Here is a 10,476-nt window from a genome sequence, read left to right as displayed (position 1 = left end):
GTTTTCACAATGGTCATTGTTATTTTATCTAAACGGATCTAAACCTTTTCAAGGGAGCATGATGTAACCTAAACTGTATCTGTTCTGTTCCCTAGCTATCTCCTAAACATGGCGTATATTTTATAACAAACAAAAGCTTTCCTCGTTTAACTTTAATCTAGCATAGTCTCAGTTGTGTGAATCAAACTTGTGATGAAATATTTTAATTTTAAGATTGACATTTCACATTTGAGAGTTTTGGAAAATGTAAGTGGAAAACACTCTAAATGCCCTCTAATACTCTTGGTTTAATGTAAAAAAAAAATTAAATTTATTACGCAAAATTGCTTTAACGTTAAAGTTTCTGGCACTACACTTCCCATGTGTCCTTGCGGTTCTTACAGGAAAATGGTACGTCATCACTAGAGCTGTAAACAAGAGAGGTGCATGTGCAAGCGCAAGTAAGTCCTGCCGTTTAACTATTACACTGAAATAGTCGTTGAAGTTAGTATTTAGTTTTCTCGCATTATATCTAAGAAATTCTCACCTTTACCGGACCTTAACCTCTGTTTTGCATTACGTCACAGAAAAACATGGTCAAACCTTTAAAGTAGTAATAAACCACTACCAGCTAAGCAGCTGTTTTTGAAACACTTTTGGTTCACATGTTACATAGCAAACGTTTTCATTGTTTTATAATGGAAACCTCAATGAAATAATATTGGTGGTAATACATTCGACATGGTAACAAATTTCATTCAGTTCCTTCCACAATTGTTGTCTGTCTTGTTTTGCAATTCCTCATTTTTGTTATTTGCTTGCATTCTGTATAGTGGGCCGAAAGTAAGACAAAAGTGAGAATGATGGGGAATAATGGAAAGAGGAACTGAGATCGTCAAAAGCGTTGTGTCACGAGGTTCTTTTTGATATTTGGGCACACACACCAGCTGAAGGTACTGTACATTTAGATTTGCTGCTAGTAAAGACATTTAGATATTTTGTAGTAGTTTACTACTTGGACTGTTACAACTGAACATACAGACACTTTCACAACTAAATAAACCACAAGGAATCTTTATGTTGTATTTTGATTTTACAATCGCAGTAAATTTTTAAGGTAAGTTGTAACATTTTATGTTACAGAATTTGATGTTGTTAATCTTTTCTATTTATGACTGTGTTTTGTGTTTTAATTAGCACTTTATGTCTGTCTGTAACCTTGACCTGCAGCATTCACAAGATGAGGGACATTGTTACATTTTATGTAACCTATCTCCTGTGCCTGTTGCTGGGGATTACTTGTGTTGTGTTGGTATCTCACTGGAATTATAGCTATCGAGGGGGATTTGCATGGGATGGCTCAACCAAGCACTTCAACTGGCATCCAGTCCTCATGGTCACTGGCATGGTGGTTCTGTATGGGAATGGTATGTTTGGTTTTATTTTGTGTTTATTTTTACCTCAGAGACCTGACTCAACTGGTATTTTCAGTTTTATATTAATTTATTTAACATTTATATTTGGTTTGCTACATTGTATCTAATTTATTTTTTATCTGTTGACCAGCGGCTGTAGTGTACCGTGTTCCACTGACCTGGGGTCAGAATAAGCTCCCATGGAAGCTATTACATGCTGGGCTTCTGCTCCTTTCTCTCATTATGTCTGTTATCGGGCTTTGTGCAGTGTTCGATTACCACAACACAAATCACATCAACAACCTCTATTCCCTTCACAGCTGGATAGGGATTTGTACCGCAGCACTCTTCACTGCACAGGTATGTATCATGTTCACAAATGGTCACTTACAAATCCCTAATACATCCTGTTTTTAACTAACGGTGAAATAAGAAATGAACGATTGATTTCAGTTTCTGTCAAATTTCTTTGTTGTAGTGTTGCATTTCTCATATGATAGGTAACACTTAGGCAGAGCAAATGAACTTGAACTAAAACATGCTTTCACATGAACTGATGGCAGATAAAGGATTTATATTTATATATAATAGCATTTACACTACAGTAAAGGAACTAATAAAATGCTTACCTTAACTGTGGCTTACTGTCATTTTACTATGACTACATAGTTAAGGTTAGTTTATGATTAGTTCAAATCTTACGTAAACATTAGTTTATTAGTATTGTTTTAGGCACTAATACATTATTGTTGGTTTCCCCAATAGTAAAGTGTTACCCTTGAATTTTTTTTATTTTAAAATATTAAAAGTAAGAGACCATTAATAAATTTAGGGCATTTTGAGAATTAATTCACATTTTTCCTCAGTTTGAGTAAAAACAGTCTTGTTCCTTTTTTCCAGTGGGTTATGGGTTTTACTGCATTTCTTCTACCCTGCACCCCGATGGGTGTACGTTCACTTGTAAAGCCAGGTCACGTTTGGATGGGAGCAATTATTTTGGTTCTCAGCATTGTGTCCTGCATCTCAGGGATCAATGAGAAACTCTTTTTTGCACTGTAAGTTACTAATAGACACATAAATTCACCTTAATGGATCTTTACATTAGCCAGTTTGTGATTAGATTAATCCGTTATGCTGATTTCCCATCATTATGCTGTAGTTGAATGTTGTAAGATTTGCAATAATAACTTGTTGATATGTGCAAAAAGTGAGTCAAATTTACAGATATTTATAAATATCTCATAAATGTAAAATTTGAAAAGGATGATGTGACGTCATGACAAATTCATTGTCCTATTGGTTCTTTCTTCAGCAAAGCAAACACCAATGGGACACTACCTTATTCCATGTTGCCACCAGAGGCCGTCCTTGCAAATTCTTTGGGAGTCATCCTTGTAGCATTTGGATTGGTTGTTTTGAAAATTTTATCCAATCAGATATGGCAACGTCCTGAGCCAGTCTATGATGAAGGAGTTTACAGGGTGAGAAACGAAATAATTTTATGCGTCCCTTGTTCTTTGGTGTAGTAATAGCCTAACCAAACCAATGATTAACATTTTATTCAAAGGAGTGGTGATTTCCTACCAAAGTGATTTGATTTTGTTCTTTGGTCTCATTTTCAGCCACTGGCATATGATGGAAGCTGATGTACGCATTGCAATGTGAATGTCTACAATTTAATATGTATTTGTATTTTGAAAATAAACACTCTTCACTAGAGCCAAAGTCCCTAAATACAACCGTTGGTCTTTTAATTTCTAGATAAACATAGCAATACCTGATCAGAACTTACAAATATGTTTTATTTTGTTATGCCTTACTGTACTGCATTTATTGTTTAAAATACTATGAAGAATAATACATCAGATACAATCACTGCTGCGTTTATGCTAATTTATTTGAGATCACGCATTATAAACATTAAAATGTTTAGGAAACAATATCTATGTTAAAGAAGAAAGAGGAAAGCATTACGTCTTTGTTCATTAAACCGGTTCTAACCGGTCGTAAAGGGAATTCAAACTCGGGCCAAGCCACAACCGTCTCTTTCGAATGACCAATGGGAACCGAGACAGTTCTGCTCCAATCAAAAGAACGGAAAGAGTTGCTTAGAATTAGCATATTAAGTTCCTTATAAAATTATTACGTGCTCCGAACTCCAGCAGTTACTTGTAGTAATATTACAAAATAAGCAACATAAAGATAAGACTGCAGGTAAAGTAGCCGAGAGAATTGTCAAAAACATGACACGTTACGTTAAAGGCTTTTAATGCGTTACATTGTATATCAATGCGGAAATGTAATAAGGATACGAGCACTTGATACAGTGCGTTATCTATATTTATTTATTAAAACGTTTGCCTGTATCGTTCCTTCGACTCGATATTATAGAAATAATAAAATGAAGAATAACAATCTATAAAAAGAAAAGCTGAAGACCATGCTTTCGCCTCCTCATATTACGTCACTGCACCCCCCCCGAAGTGAAACGTGGTTTCAACAAGGTCCGCTCTCAAGCTATCTGTAGTGCAGTCTTCTCGACTGTATCAAACATTTTTGTTCGCGTTTATCGAAACCTAGAACGTTGTCATGTCCGGTCGAGGAAAAGGCGGCAAGGGGCTTGGGAAAGGTGGCGCAAAACGTCACCGTAAAGTTCTCAGAGATAACATCCAGGGAATTACAAAACCAGCTATTCGCCGTTTAGCACGCCGCGGTGGTGTGAAGCGTATTTCGGGTCTTATATACGAGGAAACACGAGACGTACTTAAAGTTTTCCTCGAGAACGTCATCGACGCTGTGACCTACACAGAACACGCCAAGCGCAAGACAGTGACCGCTATGGACGTGGTGTACGCTCTGAAGCGTCAAGGACGTACGCTGTACGGTTTTGGTGGTTAAATATCACCCGGACGGTTCATTTGGAAAAACAAAGGCTCTTTTAAGAGCCGCCCAAATATTCGTTTGAAAAGAGCAAATTTGAAAAAAAAAGCTGTTCTATCGTTTTTTCTGGGCTGGTTTGTAAATTTTCAAAAGCAAACCATTTGTGGTTTCTTTATAATTAACACAATATCATATTTATACAATGCATTCATTTTTAAGTGTATAATATGCCTAATTTTCCACACACCGATGTATCCAGGTTCAATATAGCCTATACTTTAAAAAAAAAGTAGCTACAAATGTTTCTTCACAGAGATGCCATATAAGAACCATTTTGGTAACCCCCATTCAGCCAAAAATGGTTCTTCTATGGCAGGCCCCCCCATTGTATTCAACAATATTCAAAGGCTCCTCTCTCACTATCCTATATAATATTTTAGAGCTTGGCATTAACGTTTATTCATCAGCCAAATAATAATAATATTTTGTTCTTAAGCTTTTGTAAATGTATTTCAATGCTTATTTTATCTAATAAAAAACAGTCATCTTGAAGCCTCCTTGAAAGTCAACTGGGGCACCCTGTTGAAAACCACTTTTTATGACATCGCTGTGAAGCACTCTTTTAAGAGTGTAGAAAATTCTAACAATAAAGAGGTTCGATGATTAGCAGTAAAAATTATAAAGAATGATTCACTGTCTAATAAAAATGTAGCAATCTTACTCATCACCTGTAATAAATGTAACTATCTAGCACTGATTATGTTCACACTGCATAGACAGAGGAGAACTGAGTTAAAAGTTTTTCTACAGACATTATGTTTGTTCCCCGAGGAACTAACAAATTTGGTAAGCCATATTTTTCTTATAAATATAAAATATAACAGCTCAATTAAGACTGCGATGTAATACATTAGTGGAATATTTTGTGTCAAGCTGCTGTGAGAAGCACTAATGTTACATAAAGGAAATTTGCACATTCAAGTCTTGCTGTATAAGTATCATGGACTTTGGTTGCTCAAAATTCTACAGTTTGTGTATTTAAAAAAACGTTGAATGCAACACAACAAAATGAAGGAAGAAAAAAGTTAAAAGACAACTAGTACTCTTATTTTAAGATTTTGTGACTTGCTAACTGTTTACACCCTACACTCACAAACTAACCTCTCAGATTTTGCCTCATTGTTTTAAGTCATACAAAGCTCTTCCCAACAATGTTCAAATCTGGTTTAAAATAAAGAGCGAAGTTATTGTTCAGTGACGCACATCTGTATCAATTATTTGTATGTATATTTTCTGAAGTCATCACATCTAGCCTAGACACAAACTACGAAGTGCAGTTCCTCGCTGGAAAATGGCGGAACGTATGATAATCCTCGCTGTTGTTAAAAGGCGTTTTAAAAAAGTCAAGTTGCCAAATAAATAACAAACAACTTAACAGAACAATAGTACATAGTTTTGTTAGTGTTAACATGTAGCAAAATAGTAATAAATGCACCAATACAACGTTATATGCAAGTCAGCTTCCTTCTGTTAGTCAGCGCCTCGACAAAGAGAAATTGCCCCTTCAGAAAATAGATACTTTTTATAACTAAAACATTGAAATGTTTATAATTTTGGGAATCTTGTTTACATATACAACTCTCTCGAATTGAGTACTGGATGTAAAGATAAGATTATTAATAGATTGTTTTAAAAATATTCTCCGTCAGATCAAGGAAGGTTGTAATGGCGACAGTGGCGAGCTGTGTTACCTTCACTGCAGAAAAACACTTTAAATCTTCGTTCTGTAAATAATCCTAATCTCTAACTACCACGGATATGTACATTAGGGTCTTCTGTATGCAAAGTGTCCATAGTTTCGGTTATGATTTTCGGACTTCAATATATAATCTACAAAAGAACAGAGGAAGTGCGATATATCCCGCTGACTCTCCCACTAAATTTGGACGCGTTTTTATTATTATACAATAAATCGAGTGATGTTTTGCCGAAACCATAAACTACGCGTAAAGAGAAAGGACTCAGCTATCGTTACGTGGGTTAAACACGTAAATCCACCACTCTTTATCATGAGAAACTTTGTGTTTTTTAGGAGCAGAAAACACATCTACGAGCGACTCTGTCCAGTTGAGAGCGGCAGTTCAGGCAGTTGAGTCTATATGGTTCTCATCTCCCTTTTAAATCCCGCCCTCAGCTGTTGGATGTAAACATTGTTTGTTTGACAGCTCTGTACTTCGTGACATCGGATCCAACTTAACTCCAGCTATGGCAGAAACGGCTCCTGCTCCCGCGGCTGCTCCGGCCAAATCCCCGAAGAAGAAGACGGCAAAAGCGAAAAAGTCTGGACCGAGCGTGTCAGACCTTATCGTGGAGACTATTGCTGCATCTAACGAGCGCAAAGGAGTTTCTCTGGCTGCTCTGAAGAAGGCTCTGGCAGGTAGTGGATATGATGTTGAGAAGAACAACTCTCGCGTCAAGCTTGCTTTGAAATCGCTTGTGAAAAAGGGCTCACTCGTTCAAACTAAAGGCACCGGCGCGTCCGGATCCTTCAAGGTGAGCAAGAAACCAGCAGCAGCCAAACCACAAGTGAAGAAAGTTGACGCGAAACCGAAGAAACCAGCCGTGAAAAAGGCGCCGGTCAAGGCGGCGAAGCCGAAAAAGGCAGCAGTAAAGAAATCAGCAGTGAAGAAGTCTCCCAAGAAGGTGAAGAAACCGGCTGCCCCAAAGAAAGCCGCCAAAAGCCCGAAAAAGGTGAAGAAACCGGCTGTTAAGAAAGTTGCGAAGAGTCCCAAGAAGACCAAAGCAACGAAGCCTAAAGCAGCGAAGCCTAAAGCTGCAAAGCCCAAAACTGCCAAGGCGAAGAAGGCCGCCAAGAAGAAGTAGACTGACAGACAGACTTCATTTCATAAACCCAACGGCTCTTATAAGAGCCACCCCATCTTCAAAAAAGTGCAAATATTGCCAGTGCATGTATGAAGGCTGATGCGTTTTTTGTTAGACTGCGAAGATGCTTTCGAGCTGGGTTGTGAGACCATGTTTTGGGAAGTTATATAAAGACTTGACTCTTATTGCTTGTACATATCACCAGCATAAGTGAACAATGCTGTGGAAACCTTTTCTCAAGATAGGCTTGTAAAATATGTGACAGTGTCTACCTCTCTAACTGACGCGCAAAGCCGATTACTTTGTGTAGATTTTTCAATCCTCCAGAGATTAGACGGATCCACCGGTTGGAAAGTGTCCAAAATGTGCATACTTTAACGAATACAAGTTCATAATAAATCATGTGCGCGCAAACGTGCACGTATATGTGACTCAATATGATGAATGTTTTTATAAATGCTATGTTTATGGTAGCTATATTATTTTGTGTTCCCTTATATGAGAACTTCATCGTGTAAATACAGCAATAACAGAACAAACAGTTAAATTATTCATTGTTAAATGAGAGTGTGTTGATGTTGGATAATGTTTAATCATGGAAATTGTTTGTTTGGTCTTTGTTTTTCCTGTTTGTACTATAACATTGTCCCTATCCACAAACTTACATTTGATCAAAACATGTATAAAACTCTAAATAAAATAAATTCAGAATCTAAATTAAATGAGTAGCCTATTCATTTGTTTGCAACCAAAAGTTATGTTCGTGTAATAGGCTAAGTATTTCATCATTCAGATTGTGACATTTAACTTTGGGGGTAATTGTCACAATGTGTCTTTTCTTTTTCCTTTTTTTGGTTAAATATTTGCTTAATGTATGAAGTCCATTTTAATTCAGAGCTAGTTTTAGCACCGAGAGGCAGGGAACTGTGTAATTTACACAAGGGAAGCAATTGGAAACCATGTTTATTTTTTCATTCAGTGAAAACAGTTCTTACACCTCTGTGTAAACTAATACTATGCTTAGTGGCATTAACTGAAACGTAATACAGATACAGTACAAAAAAGTAGACTAACTAATGACATTTTTGGGGGGAAATTTTGCCCATTTCTTTTCAGGGGTCAAAATTAAATTTAAGTTTCACGTAACTTTAAGTTTAAGCGAATTCTCTCAAGAAACGAACCACACTTTGAACTCAACATTCACTTAAAAGATGCTTTCTTTGTTCACAATGTGACATTTCTGTCATACTGTTGGAGCCAAACAAAGTTAACATTTAACAATCTAAGCATCGGTCTAATGCTCTGCTTATTTAAAAAAAATCTGATATACTTGATATTGCTGGACATAAAAACACCCTGAGAAACAGGTTAGCTTTGACTAATAGAAATGATTGGCTCTGTTACTCTGAAGTAACACTGTTCTTAGTAAGTAAACTACAATTAGACCAGCATTTATTCGGACATAAAAAAACAGTAATAGTATTCTATATTATGAGATATGAGATCTAAAATATTAACCTCCTATAGGAGGTGATGACATACCTGAACAATAATCACGCTGACAATGACATTTAAGTCTCTCAATTTAAATGGCCGCATGTTATCCACCCCTTTAGTAAATACACCATGACAGTATTATCTTTCCCTAATGCACGACAACACTTTTACGAATTACAGTATTCCCGTGATACAGGTTAATGCTCCTTCATCATGAATCTCATGTCCAAGGTCATCTCGTGCAAATGTTATGACTTTATCCAAAGATAGTTCTGCCTCTCCATGATCCAGCATTGGAGGCCCTTCCCCATATATAAAGTTACATTCCATCTCAAAAGGGACTTCAGCTATCTGTGACACAGTATCAAAGCACACGTCTCTCTCACTTTCCTCCCTGATAGTGTGTGGAAGCAGGCAGGGGTGACCGAAGAGGTGAGCATCTCGAAGGTTCGTGGAGTCCCGATGATACGACACCAGCTCGTTGGTGAAGTCAATCGTCTGGACACTATTCTGAGAGCAAATCTTCCCACATCCCAGGAGGCTGGAGAACGCTTTGCGGAATTCTGCGTTAAAAGCATAAACCACGGGATTCAAGGTAGAGTTAGCCCATCCACACCATACAAACACATTAAATGTGGTCTTATCGACACATGGGATCTGTCCAGCATCGTGAAAGCCGGAGTCACAAAAAGGCACCATGCAGTTCAGGATAAAGAAAGGGAGCCAACAGCAGACGAACACACCCATGATAATCGATAGAGTTTTCAAGACTTTGGTTTCCCTCCTAAATGAGCTTTTCAATTTATCGTCAGGTGCTTTGTTGCAGCCTTGGCAAGACTGAACATGCTTGATGGCGCACTCCTGCACGGATATCCTTCGGATCTGCCTCTGTGCTATGATGAAGATGCGAGAGTAAGTTACAATCATTACTGTAACGGGAATGTAAAAGCTGATAAGAGATGAGGTGATGGCATACGTGCGGTTTAAACTGGCATCACATTTGTAAGCCGTTTCCCCAAGGTCTCCTTCATGGCCCAGAGTTTTATGCCAATTTAGCTGCACAGGAATGAATGAGATCAGAACCGAAAGAGTCCATGCCACTCCAGCCATGACAAATGCCACTCTCCTTGTCATTCTCTGCTCATAGCTTAAAGGACTGGAAATAGCCCAGTAGCGATCCACGCTTATGATGCACAGGTTGAGTATGGAAGCTGTGGAGCACATAATGTCAAAGGCTATCCATACTTCACAGAAATGGCCAAACGGCCAGAAACCCGCAATCTCTGTTACTGCCTTCCATGGCATTACAAGAGAGGCAACTAAGAGATCAGAGACAGCCAAAGACACTACAAACACATATGCCATTTTGCAGCGAAGATGACGAAACCGCACCACAGCAGTGCACACCAGAGCATTCCCTACGAAGGTGGTGAGCACCAAAATAAAAAGCAGGCAAGCGGTTACGGAGCGAGTTATTAGCTCTGAAACATAACCTTCAGTCTGGTTTACCATCCTCCACGCTGTCCCAGTTACCGTAACCTGAAAAATCAAGCATCCATTCTTCAGGCACCATGTACATGTAGTTTAGAATCCATTGGTTTCAGAAATGCATTCATGAATAGGGAGTTGCTCTTATTAATTAAGTAATATTTCAACAACCTACCCTCCTTCCTTCAGCCAGTGAAATGCCTTGGAATACAGTACAGAGGGTGAAACTAATGATCTTGGAAGTAGGACTAGTAGGAGGAGCCTATGATGAAAGAAAAAAGGTGGGTGAAATTTTTTTAAATGTATTATTTAGGCTTTTTTATATGTACAAATA

At 37.8% G+C, this 10,476-nt stretch overlaps 4 protein-coding genes across 7 annotated transcripts; 3 read left to right on the top strand and 1 right to left on the bottom strand.

Moving 5' to 3' along the window:
* The first annotated feature begins 370 nt into the window (after window positions 1-370).
* Window positions 371-3,205, top strand: LOC130567384 (lysosomal membrane ascorbate-dependent ferrireductase CYB561A3). 4 transcript variants are annotated; one of them, XM_057355468.1, is made up of 7 exons: window positions 371-440; window positions 813-932; window positions 1,312-1,406; window positions 1,546-1,754; window positions 2,295-2,449; window positions 2,707-2,875; window positions 3,017-3,205. In XM_057355468.1, exons 3-7 carry the CDS (start codon window positions 1,373-1,375, stop codon window positions 3,038-3,040), a joined length of 591 nt encoding a protein of 196 aa, XP_057211451.1. In that variant the 5' UTR covers window positions 371-440; window positions 813-932; window positions 1,312-1,372; the 3' UTR covers window positions 3,041-3,205. The 4 variants fall into 4 exon arrangements, with proteins under 4 accessions (XP_057211451.1, XP_057211444.1, XP_057211437.1 ...); XM_057355461.1 differs by having other exon boundaries at window positions 1,177-1,406; XM_057355454.1 differs by having other exon boundaries at window positions 813-1,096; window positions 1,210-1,406.
* Window positions 3,206-3,737: 532 nt separating this feature from the next.
* zgc:153409 (uncharacterized protein LOC767650 homolog) lies at window positions 3,738-5,503 on the top strand. Its single transcript, XM_057355494.1, has one exon. The coding sequence runs from the start codon at window positions 3,984-3,986 to the stop codon at window positions 4,290-4,292; it is 309 nt and encodes a 102-aa protein (XP_057211477.1). The 5' UTR covers window positions 3,738-3,983; the 3' UTR covers window positions 4,293-5,503.
* A 969-nt stretch (window positions 5,504-6,472) lies between these two features.
* Window positions 6,473-7,873, top strand: LOC130567406 (histone H1). Its single transcript, XM_057355482.1, has one exon. It carries the CDS (start codon window positions 6,540-6,542, stop codon window positions 7,155-7,157), a length of 618 nt encoding a protein of 205 aa, XP_057211465.1. The 5' UTR covers window positions 6,473-6,539; the 3' UTR covers window positions 7,158-7,873.
* Window positions 7,874-8,127: 254 nt separating this feature from the next.
* On the bottom strand, window positions 8,128-10,326 carry drd7 (dopamine receptor D7). The gene is made up of 2 exons (XM_057355409.1): window positions 10,318-10,326; window positions 8,128-10,193 (listed from the first exon to the last, which is right to left on the bottom strand). Exon 2 carries the CDS (start codon window positions 10,164-10,166, stop codon window positions 8,829-8,831), a length of 1,338 nt encoding a protein of 445 aa, XP_057211392.1. The 5' UTR covers window positions 10,167-10,193; window positions 10,318-10,326; the 3' UTR covers window positions 8,128-8,828.
* Window positions 10,327-10,476: the final 150 nt, after the last annotated feature.

This window comes from Triplophysa rosa, linkage group LG2 (genome assembly GCF_024868665.1).
Source record: "Triplophysa rosa linkage group LG2, Trosa_1v2, whole genome shotgun sequence".
Lineage (NCBI taxonomy): Eukaryota > Metazoa > Chordata > Actinopteri > Cypriniformes > Nemacheilidae > Triplophysa > Triplophysa rosa.
Note: the sequence above shows the minus strand (reverse complement) of the source record. Positions and strands in the feature narration are given on the sequence as shown.